Raw genomic sequence first — 22,134 nt, 5'->3', positions numbered from 1 at the left:
GGCAACTCTGCCTTGTTATTCTGTCTTTTCTGCTGACGCACAATACACACGGCTGCTTCAGGTGTACCTGGGTCACCGCAAGGAGGAGGAATCTAGGGCTGCGTACGTCAGGTTGTTTAAGTCTGCAGTTACAGCCCCAGGTGAGGGCGAGGCGCAGCTTTACTGGAACAAGCAGTCTGAAGGGACAGGCTACAGTTTTTAGCAACGGACGAGGGAGGAAGCCCCAGGGCAGGGCTGCGCTGCTGCTGCTGCTGCTGCTGCTGCTGCTGCTGCTGCTGCTGCTGCTGCTGCACGACGGGCCAGAACGCCGGGGGGAAGGGAAGCTCAGAGGGCAGCATTCCTACAGCCTGCTGGTGGGGCAGGCGACGGTAGCGCTCCCCCGTCACAAAGGGGAAAAGAGGAGGAGAGTGGAGCCGGAGGTGGCACCGTGAAACATCAGAGTCTGTGGGGACGGGATGAGAGCGAAGGTCCCTGCTTTCTTCCAGAGGAGGAGGAGGAGGAGGAGGAGGGATGCTGTCAACGCGTGGTTTGGTGATGATGTCCTGTTTGCCCTTGGTGCCCACCTCCTCCTGTCCCACCTTGCTGTGCTGCGGCACCTCTTCCAGGCTGTGGTCTCTGGAAAGCGGGGAAGACCTCTGACCTTTGCGGAACTTTGCCCTCCTGTTCTTGAACCACACCTGGATGAGAGAGAGCATCACTTCAGCATTGGCAGTGATCAGTTTGTTCACACTGTCAGACTCTGACTATTCTCAATTATTCCCTAAAACATGTCATAATGTGTTCATGCCAACCCCTTTCTCACCACCTCTAAAGTTACCCATCTGAATATTAATGTTATCAAGATACAAAGACAAACGCAGCGACAAACGCAGCTCACATTACCAGAAATGAACAATTCTAAACATGCAGTATTTTGTGATTTGGTTGCAGGTGTCAGTCTGGTGTTGAGAGTGTGTTCTGACCTGAATGCGAGCCTCGGGCAGGTTGATGCAGACAGCCAGTCTCTCTCTCATGCCGACATCTGGGTACTGAGTCTGTTGGAAGGCTTTCTCCAGAGCCTGCAGCTGGGACACGGTGAAGGCCGTGCGGCTGCGGCGCTGCTTCTGCTGGTTGCCATAGCGAGCCTCCAGAATAAGCTCTGCATGGGAGGACGGACAGAAACAAAGCCATCGCCAAAATATGCCGTGAGTCAGCAGTGGGTTTGCTCCAAGTTATCAGGCAGGATGACAAGGAGGTAAATTGCTATTCTCACTCATATTTGCATTTTTTTCTGTATTATCAGGGATGTAGTGGAGGGTTAACCTACTTAGACTCAGTTTGCCCACCTCTTTATTTGCGGAAAAAGAGTTTTACTCATCTCTTTAGGCTGACATAAATCTTTATGGTATAAATTCATACTATACATTATGGTAAATTGTATCAAACTGATGTAAGTTTTATGAAAATAGGGTCTTCTAAGGCAAAAAAAAAAAAAAACATAAACCAATGCTTTTCTGAAAGTATAATTGATTTTAGTTTATATTGCTGGTTATTTGCCTTATGATGATCGCTAATTGGATTTCCTAGTTTTCTCTCCTTTTTATTTACCATATCATGACGGTGTATTACATTATGGATGTGAATTTCCTACTTTGCACTAACATAATAACACATAGGATGTCATGTTTTCTTATAAATATGCCCCTCCAGGGGTTGATACAGGCCAACCTGCAAGGCAGTTTGAATTTTGGGACTGATAATTGGCTGAATACTTCTTGGAAAGGGGGAGAAAGTAATTTTACACCATTTTACGTCTGACTTGCTATAATTTTTCTCTGTACTACCTGAAGTGTGTTTGCCTATGAAAGGCCATGACCTACCTGCCAGCCTCTCAGCCACAGACAGGGTGTGCACGGCGGGACTGGCTGCGGAGTAAACGTGGTACTGCTCCGCCATCTGGTGGTGCAGGTCGAACAGCATGGAGTTGACGCTGTGGAGGGGATACACTCCGCCGCTGGAGGCCCCGCAGAAATTCAGAGAATTCATGTTTAGTCTAAGGATGTAGAGGGACAAAGAGAGACTTATGTTACTGGCTGAAATGTGTTTTTTAATATGAGCATCAGTAGGAGTTATTCGACTCAAACGGAGAAAAAACTACTCCCACTCTCACTATTTATGACACTTTTTATGAACCCCAATCCAATATTAGCCTATAGGAAAACCAGCCGCGTCTATTCCTGCATTAAAACTTTTTGACACTAAAACTTCTAAATACACTTGTATTGACTAAATTTCTGAGGGCGATAGAGCAATTCTGTAGAGCAATTACTGAGGACTGTTATACTTTGGTCAATATGATAAATTATTAGACTGATAGGTCACTAAACACACAGTTTAAAGGGAACACTGGTGCTGAATGCTTCACTGCTGGTGTGATTTTTTTTAGAAATCGTTTCCAAATAAATTTCCTGCGAGTTTTGCTTGATCTTTGTTATTAATTATAATGATAAAGACAAATCAAATTTGGACTCACTTAGGCTAAGGTATGGTGTGTCCATATCGTGCTATACCTAACTGACACCCATGAACTTAAGAGCAGCATTAATATCTCCACACAAACCTATTTAACGGTATTTCTGTCTACTCACTTGCTATTAATTATAACATATGAACAACTCATGTAATGCAGTGCAATAATGGTAAATCCTAAATTTAATTGCCCCCATGGAGAAATTGGAAAATAATAATAATAACAAATACATTTTGCGTGAACATAAACATCGCAACTCCAAAATCAAATAGCTGTAATTAAATAGTATCCATCCTACAATTTACAGACACAATGGCTTCCAGTGGCAAAATATGATGTAAAATACTTTAAGCTGCATCAAACTTTATATGTTTCGGTGATGAAAAGAAAGGTACAACTTTTTGGTTTCCTTTGCTGTTTACCTGAGATCCGAAAACTGAACCGGAGCATGAGATTCTTGTGCGCTTTTACGCCTAGAAGTCCACTCGGTGAGTTATAGTCCAAATATTTCCCAGATCAATTCGGGCCTTATCCTCGCACACCAATGCTCTTTGTCGTGGCATGGATCTAATTCTCCGAAACCATTCTCACCCACGACTATTTAAGAAGCATTTACCCCGGCTCCCCTTAGCCATTAGCCAATAGAAAGAAAGGTATTAGCCGGGATTAGGTGGGATGAGGGAAGAGAGGGGGGTTGCAAGGGGCTCAAGTTTTTGAAACTATTGAACTTGAGAGATTTACGCCAAGGATCCCCCTATAAGCGAGCGTTTCATTCCCTCCCGTTAAAACAATTAAAACAATGTGGTCGGCTAATCTCCGAGGCAGGACAGATTAAAATAACAGCCTTTGATTGTCCTCTCTTCTCAGCCCTCTTTCTCCCATACTCCTGGCTTTGACAGTCTCCCCTCGGAGGGGGTTTTCTCTAAGGGTTTGTTTTGCTAACAGCCACCATATTTTGCCCATAAACTGTCACCATGTGAAGTTTAATCTAGACACTGCCCATTGAGAGCGATTTCTTAAGGTCCCGCTGAGCCAAATTCCAAGTCTTCCCGAAAGAGCACCAAGATGAGGAAAATAATCAAACATTCAAGTGCCTGGAATTTCATTGTGATTTCGTACTTTTGCACGCGCGCGCACACGCACGCATGCACGCACGCACACACGCACACACACACACACACACACACACACACACACACACACACACACACACACATTTGCCTCACTATCATATCACTTGTGACACACTTCACAAGCCTCTCCACCTCCAGTAACTCCACTGATACTGCAGGCTGAGGGGTGTAGACCTTTTTTTTTTTTTTTTTTTTTTTTACAGTCTATGGTGTAAACATGTAAATTCCTCTAAGGTCTGACAGAGTGCCAGGGTGGAAAGCCAAAGCATTCACACTGATAGATAGATTATGCTTCCCATGAGTATCAGTTGAGCCCAACAATCGGAGTGTTTCGCCCCATCAGAAGGTAACACAAGAATCAAGGATGCCAGCCAAGTGGAGAGGACCTAAGGCGCTGGCTTTTGTAATGGCCATTCACTGCACAGTCAGAAACGTGTGGTACAAGGTCCATGCAGGTGACAAGAGCAGGGTGGAATATAAAAATGAAACTCTCAAAGGTTTGTTTTGGTAGTAGTTGTAGAGCTCGCTCACCCAAATATAATGCTGTGCAGTGGGAAAGCCTTATACACTCTTACACACAATAACAGTACTTCAATACAACGGTCTGCTGTGCCTCATTTTCAAAACTTGGCAATAATTATAGCAGGGACTTTTCATTATGTTGTGAAAGCAAAAATCACATCAAAAGAAACGGATTCTGATTCACATTCTCCAACAATCCAGCAAACACACAGAGCTGAATAAGATGTTACAGGATCATTACATCATCATCTACAGTACATATACTGGAAACTAATACACGTTTTATCAATATTCACAGATAAACAAATGAGGTGTTTCTACTGCTGTGTGCTATGGGAGAGTAGACCAATAAGCATGGTTCACTTCTTCCACTCACACTTGCACATAATCAACTGCTCAGACTTCCAAAATATGTGAAAATGTTTGTGTTCTTTTTTCCCTTGGCTTTTTTCTCCTCCTCCTTTCGCTGTTCTTGGCTGTCAAGCTATATTAGTGTCCGATAGAAATAAGTCATTTAGAAGAGGCTCTGTCGGCCAGCCCCTCAACCCCACTAAAAGCTCCAGGATTAGGTCCCAGAGGCCTTTGTCTCCGCAGCCCGCAGGATTAGGGGAGATTTACTGCAAAGAGAGAAAAAAAGTAGTTATTTCATGGCACTTTCATGATGAAACCTGGCCAAAGCTGTGTTGGCTGGGGGGATTATAGGCACACAAAGAGTGTGGTTGTGTGTGACCCCCCGCCTCCTCGCTCGCTGCCCCCCTGGATCGTTTCCCCCTCTGCGGGCCAGGCAGGGCTCGGCCGGGATCACCTCCTCCTCATCCTCGCCGCCAAACGCAGCCATAGTTCACTGGAAAATGAGTGATGGCCTCGCCGATTAGCTGCTTGGTTTTCCAGTCATCCAAACTTCTACTGTCTGATTGCTTCATCTTTAACCTCAACAGAACAGGCAGCGAGCTCGAAACACAGGAGAGGAGGATGATGATGGGGCAAGTCTGATGTCCCATCCTACTAAAGTCTTTGATTTAAGTAGCACTGTCATGAAATTCTAATAAGAAATGGGACTTTTCTACATACATTTTTCAACACATTTCAGGCAGTGATAGCCCCAGTAACCCGGATGTGAATACATTACATTAATGAATGGGGTGCAGAGGTAAATGAGAAGTTAGTGGATTTTAGTCCCTCCTGTAGTGTCTAAAACGGCTTAAGGGGAGTTATCCTCCTCTTAGAAGATCCACTTACACATGCATGGATTACAGTGAATAAAAGACAAAGGCGATCCCCGGCTAAGTCACAGCACTGACAACAGTCTCACCGCTGAGCAGGTGAGAACTCGCAGGTTTAATAACTGTTGTCAAGTAGCACAGGGAATTACAGGGACCTTACGGCTCTGCTGGAAATGAGGCAATGAAAATGTGAGTAATCACAGTCGGAACACTTCATCCTCTATCCTGCTTGATGGCATGTAGCATGTAAAGTTATTAAAGTGCAGCTATTATTAGTCCTGACTGCGAACGTTGCGTTTGACTGCAAATCAGTTTTTAAAAAAAAATAAAGATACTGTAATGCAAAAGGAAATAATTTAAATGATATCAAAGTGAACACTCGAAAGAGCAAAGCCAACGAATTCACCCTCAACACTATTCATTTCATTCATCCTTTAAAAGGTTTCTTAAAAAATGATATTTAGACCTGTGGAAACTGGGAGGCAGCTGAGGAGGGAGAGAGTGGACGGGCAGCTGATTTTTTTTTTCTTGTCGTGTGAAGAGCATTAGAGAGTTTTTGTTAATGTCTGCTGTTTAACAGATGTTTTAGTTAGGGAGCAGAACCCCCCTGAAAACCCGGGCTTTCTTTAATTACTTATCAATAGTGGAAATTTGTATTGACAAGGGCCTGTCAGGAGGGGAGCTTTGTAGTTGTCAGTTATCTGTGGGAGAGCCACTCAAGGAGGGCCCCCTCGGACACCAACCGGATCGATCGGCATGCGAAACACAATTGAGAGGCCTTCGGGGCCGCGGTGTTGTACCGGGGCATGTGGGCCAAAGGGGGAGAGCAGCCGGAGGAGCTAAAGACTTCTTCACTGGGGGAAATCGATGGGCCCGGCTGGCCTTTGACCCGAGGGGGACGGGGAGAGCGGTCGGCGGGTCAGTAGCTCTTCTTAAGCCCCTCGGAGTGCCAGGATCACGCTGTGAGGCCTGACACTGGCTATGACACACTCACAGCTTAGACTGACATTGACCTGCGTGCAAACACACAAAGCACACACATGCAAAAACAAACATACGTACACATTCACACACTCAAATGGAGCTATGAGCATTGTCTCTGCCGTTCTACTATGCTTTATGAAAGAATGGCTCCGTTTCAGAGAGAAGAACTGAAATGAGAGGATCATCAGAGGGCATTTTATGACTATAAGCAAACTTATCTTTTTATAAATACTTAAGTTATCAAACCAGTCCATTTTATTGATCTAAATCGGAGAGCGGGAGAGCTGTTGGTCTGAGAAATGCATTGATTTCACTTTCTGGACTCTAGTAATTCCTGTTTTATGAGGCCTGGAGACTTATTACCTTCCAATTAGCTTCCTATGATCTCCCCTCCACCCCGAGGGAGCATGGCAACGGGCGGCTCCACTGGCTGGATCAATATGAGCGACTGAGTAAAGATCAGTCACTTAATTGGGCAGGAGGAGTGTGAGATTAAAGACAGAGAGAGGAGCGGGGCAGCTGTGGGCGGCCCGGCTCAGCTCGGCCCGGCCCGGGCCCGGGGGTCAAGGGCACCAGCGGAGGTCTGGGCTGAGGTGCAGGGGTGAACTCAGACCACAGAGAGAACACACAACAAGACCTTTCACACCAGCCATAATCCAAAATCTAAACTAAGGCTTTGGTCAACTTGCAAGCAAACATTTCATTCAAAACGAAAGACATGAAATGATAAATCCCGTCTTTTATTTGTCTTCCCAAAAGTATATTGGCTGATTAAAAGCACTTTCAGCAATGTTCTGCAGTTAAAAATTTATTCTCTGAGAGTAAAGTGTAAAATTTCTTTTAGTCTCTCAGAATGTGACAGGTTCTTCATCAGTGTGATCTTCACAGCACACTAAATGTTGCACAATATGAGTCAGATAAGGATGCAACCAGAATCCTTCCATCAGGACCCATTTCTCTGAACTCCGGCGTTTGCATGAGAGTTAGATGAGGCATGTAGACGCTAAAGTGTTTCTTTCCTCTGGCTCTTAAGAGAGATAATGCCGCTCTCTGTCTCTCAGCATGGGGTCAGTTTGCGGCCCCTTGGAGCGGAGTCCCGGCCCCCAGCTTCCCCCCGGTGACCCCCGCTAGTCAAAGGTGATCACAGGGAGAGAGAAAAGAGGCACTGATCGAATTTGATAATGAAGAAGACCCCTCTAAGCTGCTTCGCTCCACATGTTCAAATCTCTGCAACACTCAATAAACACTAGGAAGCCCCCCTCCTTGTCACTGGAACATTGTGTAGGTATTGATCCCGGCAAACTGGGTCTTTAATACCTGGGGTCTGTGGCCCGGCCGGGGGAAATGTATACTGACATGTGACGGGACGAGCTCAATGGGCAAACAGTCTGAAGAAAGGATGGGCCTCTCAGTTTAGCATTTCTCTCCCATTTTGTTTCCAAATTACACATCTGCTGAGGAAAGGAGAATTACAGCCTCTGCACCTGCCGTTAAAGGGAAATATACGGGCCGGATGGACGGACACACAGATTGCAAGAGGCCCAACACTGTACTTAGAAAAAGCTGTCACACTGTCACAAAGTGTTTACTGTGTTTACAGGGATTGTTGTGAAGTGGTGAAGACAGGGCGACATCTTGTTTTAACTAATATTTTTAATAGAAAAAGATAAACAACCAAAAATGAACAAATACAAAAGGAAACTACTTACAGCATATTTACAGCACTCAAGTATTTTTTCTCAGTCGCGTTTGTCACTTTCAACATAAAACGGCACAGGTTAGCTGATATACAACTAAATGATAATTGTCTGCAATTAATAACCAGGCCTAATCGTCACTAGTATTCGAACAATACTGAACATATTTTTGTTTTTATGGAGGAGTAATATGTCCTAACTGCTATTACAACGATTCCCATAATTTTCTTTCATGCAGTGCACAGGACACAAAGAGACAGTGGTGGATATAGTCAATATCTTGTTTGTACTATAAAATACAGTGAATACATCCCATCAACTATACCAAATAGGAAGTAGCAGAGACATTAAATTTCTGCTAAGGGTCTTTTGATCAAGTATTATAGGATTAATCAGATTTTAGAGCCAACGAAATGATCTTGATATGAACCACATGAAACCTGATGCAAGTGAAAAACAATGAGGTGCAAAGTGAAAAACAGAAGTGCATTTAGGTAGCAATGTTCAATCGCCTCTAAGACATCAATGCACAAAAATGTACTTAGGAACAAGTCACTTGTCGTTATTCATTAGAAGTGTATGCATTATTACACAGATGAGGTACTCAGACTTTGGCCCTATATAATAAGGGCGTTTCTATAGTGCAAGTTGGGCTGCGGATACAGCCCGGCATCAATAGCATATTAATCACCATAGTTTAGCAGACAATGCCCTGGCATTTTAAGTAGTACTTCTATAGAAAGGTTTTATTCATGAATCTTTGAAGAGATCTCGGGCCTTGAAAGACACTGCTCAAGCAGAGAAAAAGAGATAAACAGAAATACATTGTAACATAATTTAGAACTGAAATACTAATAAGCAAATGAAAACACTGTTAATTTCGGCCCCTATTGCTCTGAAGGGAAGGGGCTAACGGTTCTCCTCTCAAATAGGTAGCACCAATCTGAGTGCGCTCTTACTAGGCCATCTCTGGTGAAAACGTCCTACTGTGTTGAACTGTCGCTCTCTTCTTCCCCCCCGACTCCGTCCCTACCTCTTTCTCTTTCCATCTAGGTTTTGTTAGGGTGAAACTCCAGTACTGGGCGGTTGGCCCCCCTCGCACTTGCTCTTGTGTCTCTTCCTGCAACAGTCAGCCAAACATGAAGGCGGGAAGGTGTGATGAGGAAAGTAGCACGGAGGGGTCAGAGGTCATCTCTTGACCTTTGCGTCCTCCTTGATCTTCCACATCATCAGCTCCATGCAGGCACTGGCATCCTCGCTCGAGTCGTGGCCCTCCACTGGAAACACACAAGCACAAACAAATCTGAATAATTCAACCTCAAATTTGTAAAAAGCTAGAATGCCTTGAAATTGTCCATAAGACACAAAAAAAAAATATATATATATATAGGGTGCATGTCTTGTCTATAGCTCTAAAACACAGATAAATGGATGGTTTACTAATCTTGTAACTGCACACCGTATGAATTAATCAACAAGAACATGTGTTGTGTCTCACTTTCAATATTCTCTTTGACACTCAACCATTTTGCCTGTTGGGGAAGATATTTAGAATAATGACAATTAATTTTTGCCCAGAATTTTGCTAGCAACCTTATAATTATGCCTCTGTTAGAAGGATGTGGGATGGGGAGAGAGAAAGGAAGAGATGAGAAAAGAGAGGCGTGGCTAAGAGCTGAAGAGCCCTTGACTGTTGCATCTTTGGAAATCTTTTACTCTGAAATTGGTTTCAGTAATCCAAGACAGACCTTAATATTTCAGGAACATGACATGGCATAATCCATGTGTTTAATGCATCTATGCATTGTGTTCATGCACACAGATTGTACACACTAATAGCATGTATTATATATTTGCAATTCTATAAATTTGTTGAACAACCTAGAATGCAAACAGATGTCCAGCAAAAAAAAAGAATGAATAAAATTGAATAAAAACAAATCTTAATGTAAACCCTATAAAAGTATCAACACAATTGCTGCTAGTTTTGTCTGATTTTCTCACCGTTGTCCTGGATGATGCGTTTGAGGTGGTCTGCCATAAGGTTCCTCAAGGCACGTTTGTAGGGCAAGCCGAGGCGGTGAGGGAACACGATAGCTGTGTCGACCACCGTACTGTGGATTAGCTGGAAGCAAGAGACAGAAACAGAGCTCACTTACTGCTGTTTAGGAGACAGTTTTGTATTTTGCTCTTAAGTTTCGATTTGTCACTTCCTGTGGGTGGAGAAGTGTGCACACCTGACACCAGAATTTAATTTGGGCAAATGGGAGGAGTCTACTGCATTTCAATTAGTGAGGATGGGACGCTCTTCTCTGTTGCAGCCGCACTTAGCGATGTTAAGACAGGAGTTTTAACATAAAAATCTTACCTAGTGTAGCTTTAAGTATGAAGCATGTTTTTATCAGCAAAGACGCAAACTTCATGCATTTGTGATTTATTCAGCGAAGATCAGCGAAGGGAAATAAAGGCTCGTTCCAAGCTGCCTGGTGAGGCAACAATTCTCTGCATGTCACGCACAGGGAGGATTTATAGGCAGAGTGCAGGCAAGAGCTTTAGACATGGACAAGAGGGGAATCACAGGGAATACTTAAGATTTTTTTCCCATCATACTACAAATCCTCTAGCAAACCCCTCCAATCACATAAAATCCTGAACCCCAGGTTGAGCGCCACAGTACCTTTAGAGCCAGAAGGTCGCTCTCCAGACTGTGTCCTATAAGGATGGATTCAGCGCTGAACATACTGAGCAGCACCGCCTGAACATCTCTCAAAGTGATGGTGGCACTCTCTAGGTCCTCCTCCGTCACCCCTGAAAACCTGTGAAGTAGATACAAGATATACTGCCTTTACAATATTGTGTGTGAGTGTTTCAAAGATGATTTTCATGGCAAACAGTTGAATTGCTTCTTATGTTAAAGATTGTAGGGTTGAGTGCTCTTTGGAAAAACAAGGGTAATCATCTGAAAAGGGGAGATCAAAGGCACAGTTTTAACTTACAAATATGACTAGCAAAATAGATTAAATAGATAGAATGAAATTAAATTAAATTAAATAGAAATAGATTTAATAGATTTTTGGAGATTCTTTGGATCTCTTGTTTCCACATGATAATTTTTATGGCATTTCATCTTTATTAGATAGTACACAGTGGAGAGTGAAAGGAAGGAAAGGAGACAGGCGACAAAGGCTGTGAGCCAGATTCAAACAAGCACATGGAATGCACCGGATCCTGCTGAGCCACCAGAGTGTGTGTGAGTGTTTGTGTGTGTGTGTGTTCATCTAAGCACAGGCACCACCTGTATCAAGTTGCAGGGAAGACAAGTGGAAAGCGGACTCACCGTGTGTTGTAGTCGACCACTTTGCTCTCAGGTTTGACAAACGTGTCGTAGATGACTTTCAGCTCGGAGTTGATGACCGTCACTCTGGTCAGCTCCAGGCCCTGCTTTGTGTAACACTGTTTCCAAGGAGGGGAGAAAAGAGTGAATGCAACATCGAATGGAGGAAATACAACCAAACAGGACTCAGAAAATACGGTAGTACACAGCTGTGTAGTGACTAGGCAGACCCTTGTTTCCAGTATCGTAATCTGGTGGTCTTTAAATCAGGGTCTGAGGACTACCAGGGGTCCTTGAGGGGATCCCCAGCAAAGTGGAAAAAAGCTTCATTTCACTAGTTAGCATATACTGTATATGTATTGTAATGAAAGAAGGAGCATTGGCAGTTTGAGGCCAAATGTGCATCTACTTGGGAGTTTTTGGTATGAAAACATTTTGTAACCCTCTGACTCACCATCTCACAGTCCAAGGCATAAACCCCTGCATTGCCATCTGGTGGTAGAGTCTTACTGAAGGTCTTAACGTAGCCGTCTGATGCCTCTTTGCGCCCGTCCTGCACATGTTGCTGTGGTAATCAAGTTAAAGTCAGAGTCCAGGTATGTTAACAGTACTGCAAAAGAGTGCAGACAATAATATGGAAACAAGTAAACAAGTAAAGGAAAGCTCCGTTTTTGTTATCTTAGAAGTGCTTGATTTTAGAAACAAGAAAGTGAGGCCATAGAAACAAAGGGAATAGACTGACCCCTAGTGGTTCAATGGACAGTACAAAAGACACAGTTGAGCATTTACGACAAAAAAAAAAGAGTTTTGATGATAGACACACATGCACCACAAAACCAAACCTATCCAAAAAAACAAACAAGCTTCAAAAGGTTGGCAGTAATTATTAGCCTAATTCTGGACAATAATAGCACAATATCTAATCCACGTGAAAAACACGTTCAGAGCTTTGCCAATCAAATCTGATCAATTCAAAAGGCAACAATATTCAAAGACAAAAAGCTTTTTGTTAAGGACACGTTGTTCATTCATATGCTATGCTCAGGTGTGTCAATAAAAAGTTCATGCTGTCATTGTCAAATGACACTGATAACCATTTCTCATTGTTTAACGTTTCATATTTTGCTGTTAATTGGCATCCAACTTTACTTTAACTGTACTTCAGCTTCAGATACAATGGAGAGTGAAAAGAAAACAAGAGTGGGTAAGTTCTTAATTACATTTATATCTTAATTTTTTTCTCTCCATTATCTTGTCTCTTTGTCTGACCTTTCTTTTTTATGTACAGAAGATGTTTCTCTTCCGAACCCACTCAAGTGTATGGTGTCCATCTCAGCCTGCTGAGCCACCATGACAGCCCATACATTTGACTTCTTCAAAGGCAAGGAAGAATAACATTAGTAGTCGTCGGGCTGAGGGTTGTTACCTTGGAGACCTGGCAGCCTGGAGAGCCTACAGCTCCGGAGCAGCAGTTGTAGCTCGTCTCCCAGCCTCCGGCCACTGAAAGAGAGGGAGACAAAACAAGAGAGAGCGAGATGAAGAGAGAGACGTGGAGCGAGGGAGACTTGGCAATCTGATTTATCAGACATGGAAGAATAATATTCATATGTTTATAATATTTACAGTAAAAACACCAAGATATGCAAACGTACCTTTATGTCTGCGTAAACGTCCCCAGTGATGGTTACATTCCTCCTTGCGCACACAGCTTCCATTGACATTGATCTTATACTCCGCCCCGCATCGACAGCATATCTTGTTGAATGCTGGAAACACATTATAGAGTGCAGCCAAAGATGAGAAAAAACATGAATTCAAATAAAAATATTGACACTTGTGAAAAATTAAATACTTGCTGGACAACTTCTCGCCATCTCTTAATATAAGCTAATATTAGCTATTAGAAATGAATTATTAATGGTGAGAGTGCTGCTGGGCAATGTAGCTGCTCACGGTCTGCAACGATCTTTTTCTCTGGCAGGTTGTGTATGACGGCCCGGCCGGCGGCCTCGGGGTTCGCTCTGGGGTAGCCATGCTCCTGGAGCTGCTCCTCTGTCATCAGGTACGGTTTCAGCTTCCTGTACAGTGCAGCTCCTACAGACACGGACACAGACACAGACACAGAGAGAGAGAGAGAGAAAGAAAGACATAAAGAAAGAAAGAAATAAAGAGAGAGAGAGAGCGCGAGAGAAAGAAAGAAAGAAAGAAAGAAATAAAGATAGAGAGAGAGAGAGAGAGAGAGAGCGAGAGAACAATCAGTAAAATGAACTTTCCCTCTATAGAAGCACAACCTAAAAACCTTCACAGTTATTTTGCGGAGTGAATTGGGGTGGTGGGGGTCTTTCACCCTTGTTTATCCAGATAAGTTGGTTAAGAAAACTTTGTCATGTGGAGTCATGTGGCCAATGAGCAGCTCGGAGTTAAACGCCTTGCTCGAGGACCCTTCAACAGGGCTTGTTGGCTATTGTGGGAATTGAACCTCTGGCATTCCACTTATGGGACGGTCTCTAAACCCATAATGCCACCCTGCTGCCCTTCCCCTCCAGTGTGGCATACTCATGTCATGCACTGTCAAAGTCAGTGGAGTATGAGCTATTACAGTCTTGTTTACATGTTCCCAGTGATGTCAGGTCATGGGTGCGGGTAGTTGGTTGTAAATAGGACCAAGGACAAATTTTCCTTGGAGCTAGTCACATGGGTACTTGAATAGTTTCACTGTTACTGCAAAAGCCTTACTCATCATTGAGTAAACAAAAGGAGCTAGAGGTCGAACAGGTCCAATAACAGCCTTTTTTGCTTTACTCCCCCCCCCCCCCCCCGGAAAAAAAAAAACAGGCAGGATATAACGAGAGAAAAACAGGATCTGCAGAAATCTCGAAAAGAAAAAAAATGTGTCCAAAACAATTCCTGAGACGAAGAACTGAAAAAATCTTTTCCACATCTCATGTCATCATGAGTTAAGGCATTCCGGAGGGGCTAGGAGTTATACAAGAATAGAACCAAAGGGAAATCTAACTCCACCTCTCCTCCTCCTCACCAGTGACTTTCTCCTCCTGCTGTTTGCCCATCCTGTTGACAGTGAAGCTGGTGGTGGCAGCCAGACGACCCCCCAGAACCTCCTCATGGGACTGGGTCCTCCTGTTAGCAGTGAACCCCGGGGCCTCTGTAGCGCACACACACACACAGACACACACACACACGCACATGTTAACACTGGATACAGCCATACAATTCCTGCACATATGCCTTGCAAACATGTTATATACGTGTTATTATTATTTGGTTTATGCATGTGGGTTGTACATCAAACAAATATCAACTTTGAGACTTAATACAATATACTGCACAGCTTCAATCTGGAGGTCAGGTTGAGGTGACATACTGGTGACAGGCAAGGAAGGGGAGCTGCTCTTGCTGCGGAGCTTCTTGAGAGTGTTGACCGCTACGTTGAGGTAGATGTTCTTGCTGCTGCTGCGCTCATACACCATCCTCTCTTCTTCGAGGGCCTAAAACAACAGTCAAACTTCTGTCACTGTCCAAACCTCAACTTATTCTACTGGAGCACATATTGTTCATCCCTCTGGATGCAAGATAGTCTGATAAATGCCTGAAATGTTATATTCATGCAGAACAAACCTTGTTCAAACAATTTCAAAATTTTGATATTTTTAGCATTATGCACAGTTTATAAACTGTACAGTATACCTATGTTAAGACAGAGGAAATTTCTTATAAAAGACGATGTGTCACTCTGTTAAACCAGGTAAGATAGCTTAGGGTGCAGTTGCTGCAAAGTGGAAGTTGTCCATACCATTTGGAAGGCAATGTCCTCTGATGGGCAGAATTTGACACATTCATCTATGAAGGTGTTGAGGTAGCGCTGGCGGATGTTGGTGGGCACTTTGGCCCCAAACTCAGTAGGGATGACAGGGCGCTTCATCGAAGTGCTCTGACAGGGTGAAGACAACACAGACAGAGACAGAACATTAACAGTAAATCACACCTCCAGGGATTTAGCAAACATTCTTTTCTAGAGATGTCAAAAGTTAGTAAAGCTCTGCTGACCGCCAGCAAGGTTGTGCAGGGATGTGCAAACAAAACATTCAGGAAATTCAGGAAATAGTGGAGAAAAAGTAGGAAAATTAGAATGTTCCTTAGTAATGAACGTGAATAATCTGTTCAAGCAGCCTGAAATTGTGAAAACGTGCAAGAAAATTGCAGTGAGTAACTGATGGAACCAGTTCCGTAGGTCTGCAGGTACCTTCATGGTGGGTGTGTGTGCCATCCTCTTCTGCGTGGTGGTGGACGTTGTCTTGGACATGATACCAGCTGAGGTTTGGGCCTTGACAGACAGATGGGCTGTGAGGGTCTTGCTGGGGGATAAGACTCGGCTGCCAGCTGGTTTGGCATCTGCAGGACCTAGACACACACACACACACACACACACACACTTATTACTTTAGACTTAGATGTCATGTCAGAGGTCTATGGCTACCCCACAGAGAAGAGGATCTGAGATGGATAAACCTACTTTTAGGGTTGTTATCAGTGAAAAATACAAGAAATAACAAGGGGGAAAGCAGTGAAAGCGACATTTTCTTTATGTTGTGTGTCAGGAAAAAAAATCCCAACATAGTATGACGTAGACACTAGGAGTGGATGCATTCATACCAGGCTTGGAGGATGAAGATGCCACTGGGTTGGGACGGTGCGCTATTCTCTTCCTGTCTCCAGAGAAGCTGGAGCTGGAGCTCGGGGAGAGAGAGGCGGTCTTGACTGCAGCAGCGAGCTGAGCAGCCTGCTGCTGTGCTATCTGCATGCGCTGGTAGCAGACTTCCTGGGCTGTGGGTCTCTTATACGGCCGCACCACAGTCTTAGGAGTATCAGTCTGACAAACAGGAGCACATTTTATTAAAAAGAGAGCTATGTAGCTTAATGGGAAAAGCATGATGTTGAAATTACCAGGAAATTACCAGGATTAGGTTAATTTATTCGTTGGCTACCCACACTAAATAACTGCACTGTCCATAAAAACTTAAGTTGCTGGTGTGAAAAAAGGTGTTTTTGGAAACCAGTGAGCTAGATTGTATGGCAATTTTGATGAAAAAATTGAAGGTTTACTACCTAACTGCATAATATGATACCTCCCATATGGTATCTCCATCTGTAAATCTTGTAATGATAATGTGAATAGCTTATAACACACATTGGCACATCAGATCACATTTCTGTGTGTTTGAAAAGAAAGAGGTTTGCAGGAGTTGTCTGAAAATCCACAGGTGTGAAGATTCATTAAGTTGAATTTTACGGTAATAGAACTTTTACTTAGTTTTAATAATTAAATACTGCTCAGTAAACAGCAGACATGACTTGTAGAAAAGGATCTTCTCAAGTGCTATGTGATGAAGTTTGATAGTGTACAGGTATAATGTCTCACCCCTAACTGACCAACCTGAATTCACCTCTTGATAGCGCTGTGGGAAGAAGAATAGAATAAAGTCAAGATGATAAACTCACACTTCCTTTGGCAGCAAAATGGGAGACCCTCTTCTTCTGACCAGGGAAGAGAGTGGTTAAAGTGCCCTCTGTGCTTTCCTCCTCCTCTGAATCCCTAGACGGCTGATAGGGCAGAACACAGCGATGTTCATCTAAATCCCACCAACTGACATTCAAAAAAACATTACCCCTAAATTCAAAACTGCCATGAAGATTGTGTACGTTAGGAGGGATGAAATACAATAGCTTAAATAGATACAAAGCAGGGAGGAAATGTCGATACCTGTTTAGCTTGCCTTCCCTTGTCTTCCCTCTTCACATCCTTGGATTCATTGAAGATCCGTAAACACTCTTCCATGGGATCCGAGTCAAAGTCCACGTCCGCCTGGAGACTGGAGAAGTCCATGAGCTCATCCCAGTCTGCCCTGTCGTCCCCCGCGCCGCGGTCGCCCTCATCCTCCGAGGAAGACGGAGTCAGCTCTGAAGCTTTCCTCTTGTTCAGACGTCCCCTCTTTAAAGCGTCGGCCGATTTCCTCACCAGCACTTCCTCCACTTCGTCGTCATCGTCGTCCAGCTCCTCCGCCGCTTCAGCCTCCTCTGGGCTCTCATCCCCGAACAGATCGGCATGGCTCAAACTCACACTTCGCCGTTTGTCCTTAACTGTTGTTTTCCCATCTGATGAGCTGCTGCTTTTCTTCGCCTTATCCTTGCTGCTCACAGAACTCCCTTTACTATTACTGCTACTGCTGTTAGAACTGCCTTTGCTACCGCTGTTGGAGCTGCTTTTATTGCTTTTCCTCACATCCTTTTCTCTTTTACTGCTATCAAGTTTACCATTTTTGTGTTGGTGGTCCTTATGCTTGCTGTGCTCCTTTTCCCTGTCTGATGTCTTGGGTTTCCTGCTTTCCCCTCCACCGTTTTCTGTGTCCTTCTGTCGTTTGCATGAGTCACTTTTTACTTTTTCCACTGTTTTGATCTTACTATCGCTTTTCTTCTCTTCTCTGCCTTCCCTCTGTACTTTATCAACTGACTTGTCCTTAACCTTGCTTTTCCCATCATCCTTCTTCCCCTGACTCTTGCCGTCTTTCTTTACAGAATCATGGTTCGATTTCTTCATTGACCCTTTGTCCTTGCTGCTGCTGCTGCCTTTACTACTAGATATTCTATTTACCTCCTTTTCAACTTTATGCACCTTCTCAGATTTACCACTCTTCCCATGACTAGATCGACTGGCTGCCTTCTCATTCTCTGGGTTGTCCTTTCGTCGAATAACTTCCTGGATATCCGAGTCCCCTGTCACCCCTCTCTGCTCTCTAAACTCCTCTTTATTCCTCTGTTTCAGTGCATTCAGCGTTCCCTCTGTCCTCTCTTTTCTCCCCGTCCCAACAGCGTCCTCAAGCGACCCACTGCTGCCTTTCCTCTGCTGGAGGCGGCTAAGCGATGTGGGTCGATACTCTGTGCCAGAGCTCTCCTCGTCAGAGTCAGAAAAGGTGTACTTTTGTGTGTCAACACTCTTTCTCTTTTTCACTGTTGGCACATACTCCTCGTCTGATCTCCCCGACCCCGACAGTTTATGCGTCTTGCTCCCCTCCAGCTTAACAGCTTGCGTACTCTCGTCCCTCTTTTTCTTCCCTGCGATTCTCGCTGAGTAGTTGGAGAGCGGGTCGTACTCCATATCTGTGGATGGTTTCGAATTGTCCAGGATGTATTTACACTTAGAGGAGGATGTATTATTAGAGTACTTGGGGCTGGGGGGAGGAGAGGGGAGCTGGGGTGTGTGTGTCCGAGATGCAGGCTTTTTAACAGATGTGGGGACGTATTCCATGGAGTTAACATGGTTCCCCTGGTTGTCTGAATCCAGGGTGTACTTGCTGCAGGAAGGGGTGGGATTATATCCTCCTGATGTCATTTGATAACTCCCAGGGTCATAGGCCATGTGGGAAGCCACGGCTGCTGGACTGGGCCTTTTAATAACGTCCGCTGTAGACAAACTGGCGTTGGAGCTGGGATCATACTCTTCGTCCCCGATCCGAGAAAGCTTCCTCTTCTCCCGCTCCACCTGACTGCGGACCTCCTCGATGGCCTTGTTGACCAGCTCCAGAGCCCCGCTGATGTCACCTGAACCAGACGGATCTCCATTCTGCTGCTCCTGTGGCCGCACTACCTCTGGGTTGAATGGATCATACCCTTGTTCTGCAGAGCCACAAGAAAAAACAACCCAAGAAACTTTATAAAGCATCCAAGAGCGGAAAATGCAGAGTACAACAAATTCAGAAGGTTGTAAACTAACTGGCTGAGCTTTATAGGAAGGACTCTCTTGCGAGTTAAGTTGGGCTAAACCATGCGAAGTGGACAGGATATAAAGTTACAGCAAAGTTGGTCAACTATAGCAAAGAAAACTTGCAAGGTGCATCCTTTGTTATTCGTACAGTGCAGCTAACGGAAAAAATCACTTTCGAAACAGCAAACGAAACCAGAAACACGGTACATGATAGCTACACGTTAGCCTCTTACTGGCTACTCTACCGTCAGCGAGACCAAAGTATTCAACTCAGTTATGGATAAAAATGTTATGCACCCTTTTGCTTGGAGTGAAGTTCTCTGTGCTTTTTAACATCGACTGCTGCTCCATAGGACGCCCGTCTCTGTTGGCTGTGCCTGAAGTGACAGTATGGTCTGTTGCACCCATTTTTGTCGCCTTTGCCGTCGCAGTATTCTTTATAAAACGGACAGTCAATCCCTCGGAAGAAACCGGTGGATCTCAGCATGATCTCCAAACAATTGTCTCATACCCGCAGGCACGCGCTGGACCCAATTTCACGTAGTTTCGGCTGGAAACGACACACTGCAAAACCTTGTACGAGCGACGGAACAATAACAACGTCCCTACGGCGCCATGTTGGATGGTCGAGGAAAACTCTCGCGGGAAGTCCCACGTGTCGCGCTCGTCTACGTCATTGAGAATGCTGGGCACGTGACGTCGTTGCGTTGCTCAGCTCCAAGAAACGAGGAAGCAAGAGGCTAGATGTTAAAAAAATAAAGCTCGATGTGGCGCTTTGTTTCGTTCTACCACGAAAATGTACACTTAATGAGTTCCTAAACTGCCCCAACGGTTAGGTGACACAGGAACTACGTAGTTTGTTATATTTGTCAGTCAATAACACGACAGGAATTCACGGTGCTGTGCGGTTCTCGCCTTCCAACTTTATTCAGCGAGTTCCTGGCTGTAGCTGCTTATTTCTCAAGACTTGAGTGGGTTAAGTAAAACATTAATCAGTGTGTGCTCGTTAGGCAACAGGGGTTTGAACTGCAAAGCCCAGTCTACTTTTCCCTTGATTTCAGAACTCATTCCTAGGTGGCATGATGCAAATATAACACCAGTGTTTCAACATTTTATTTCTCAGGAATCCGGAGGCCTGTTGGCGTATCACTTCTTCACACTGTATTCAACATAATAGGACATTTCTGTCATGGAAATTCAATGTTTTTGAAATGTTCTCCTTTTGAATTTGTGGAACTGTATATTATGATTTGTCATGTGGCCATCCTGGCTGTTGCTGTCTTGTGTCTTGTAAGCCCATACGGGCTGGGACACTCAAATCCACCCATCCATCTTCGGGCCAAACAAGGTCTGGAGGGGGGGGGAGGGAGTCAGGGTTGGGCCGAGTCAATAACTTGTAATTAATGTGAAAATGATCAAATTACTGAAGCGCATTCATCACAACAAACTTGAAACTAGTCAAAGTGGTCACTAGTTCAAAGATGACTAAATGATTTTACTCATTAGACCGTTTAAATTGCAGTCTTTAACCAGGAACAAGTTGTCCAAGTTAATATTCCATGCATATGTAAAGTCATCTACAAGAAGGCTACAGCCAGATAAACCCTAAATTCAATTAACAGGCCACAGAATTTGAGAAATGCACTTGAGAGTAGTCTTCCATGTCCTGCAGACAATTATCTAGGCTACTAAATCTACCAAATAACTACACCAACAATCTGAACAGTCCAAACAACTTACCAGGTTTTTTTTCCGTTTGTTTTGTTCTACATTATCAAAATCACAGACATTCTGAAAGACAGGAAAAGGCGCCTTTAACATTTAAAATGCGTCATGAAACAGGTTACTCCATGACACCTACCGCCAGCTGCGTTTCACACTTCAAAAGACAGGTAACAGGCGCTCAGGGCTTTTATCCACACCGCGCAGACACGTGATCCAATTAGAGCAAAACTAATTAGGTCCAATGATCCTGATCATAGTAGTTTTCTAACAGGGAGGGAAAGTTATCACGTCGCCGTCTGCTGGTTGCGTTCAAAGCTCAGTCAGAAAAGGCTTCTAACTTTGAAACCCATACGGAAAAATCCTATTCACATATGCTTCAGAGTATATTTAGACATATGTATCAAAATGCACCAAAATTTGTCACAAATGTATTTGTACACGTAGATAACATTCATTCAAGATATATATTGAGTGGCTAAAATGTGTTATCAACATTTCATAGAGGAAGAAAATGTACTTTCAGTGTCCAAAATATATTTTGAATGAATGTCATCTACAGGAGCAAATACTAATTGCTATTTTGTTTTTGGTATATTTTGAAGCATATCTCTAAACACTTTTTGAAGTATGTCAATTTATATTTTTTATTTTATTTTTTGCATTATGGGAAATATGTGGAAGTGGCAGTGTGCTTGCTTCAGCTTGAATGATTAAAAAGTTGAATTAAATGGAAAGGGTTCATCTTTTAAATGTTTAAAATTTGACCACCTGATGTCACTATTCACTCTGACATTCTAAAAATTAAATATCTTAGGAAGTACAAACAAGTATACAAAGTATTGAAAGTTGAATACACCTGCACATTTTAACTGAACATTTGACCTAAAAAGAAGAAAGAGTCCAGAGTTTTGGAGAGAATAAGAAGAAAACAGAGCAAGCCCACAAATTAATTTACAGACTCCATTGAATTAAACATCTTTCAATGGGTGTAAGAACATGTGGGCTGTTAAAGGTGAAGTTGAGTTTTTACAGTGTGTATTGTAATAAACTTCACAGCAGGTTATAGTTTACAACCTTTTTTTTAACGACTGTTCTGGTAATGTTCATGCTGTTAATTATTCAGGAAAAAAATAGGTGTTTTTTTTTAATGTTAAAAAGGAATTTCTTTCTCAGGAAGGCACACACCAGGTTGCCCTAGTTTTGTATTCCCCATAAGGCAAAAATGCACAT

General features: G+C 43.6%; 2 protein-coding genes across 2 annotated transcripts; both read right to left on the bottom strand.

The window, feature by feature from the left end:
• Positions 1-128: 128 nt before the first annotated feature.
• On the bottom strand, positions 129-2,025 carry dmbx2 (diencephalon/mesencephalon homeobox 2). Its single transcript, XM_078285678.1, has 4 exons — positions 1,860-2,025; positions 963-1,138; positions 277-677; positions 129-234 (listed from the first exon to the last, which is right to left on the bottom strand). The coding sequence occupies exons 1-4, from the start codon at positions 2,023-2,025 to the stop codon at positions 129-131; spliced, it is 849 nt and encodes a 282-aa protein (XP_078141804.1).
• A 6,070-nt stretch (positions 2,026-8,095) lies between these two features.
• Positions 8,096-19,741, bottom strand: rexo1 (REX1, RNA exonuclease 1 homolog). The gene is made up of 16 exons (XM_071913439.2): positions 19,477-19,741; positions 17,182-19,091; positions 16,920-17,021; positions 16,074-16,290; positions 15,664-15,821; positions 15,214-15,351; positions 14,785-14,908; positions 14,440-14,565; positions 13,356-13,496; positions 13,055-13,168; positions 12,829-12,902; positions 11,857-11,967; positions 11,406-11,521; positions 10,746-10,884; positions 10,073-10,193; positions 8,096-9,345 (listed from the first exon to the last, which is right to left on the bottom strand). Exons 1-16 carry the CDS (start codon positions 19,664-19,666, stop codon positions 9,257-9,259), a joined length of 3,870 nt encoding a protein of 1,289 aa, XP_071769540.2. The 5' UTR covers positions 19,667-19,741; the 3' UTR covers positions 8,096-9,256.
• Between the last annotated feature and the right edge of the window lie 2,393 nt (positions 19,742-22,134).

Source organism: Centroberyx gerrardi, chromosome 9, assembly GCF_048128805.1.
Source record: "Centroberyx gerrardi isolate f3 chromosome 9, fCenGer3.hap1.cur.20231027, whole genome shotgun sequence".
NCBI lineage: Eukaryota > Metazoa > Chordata > Actinopteri > Beryciformes > Berycidae > Centroberyx > Centroberyx gerrardi.
This window is presented reverse-complemented; position numbering and strand designations above follow the sequence as displayed.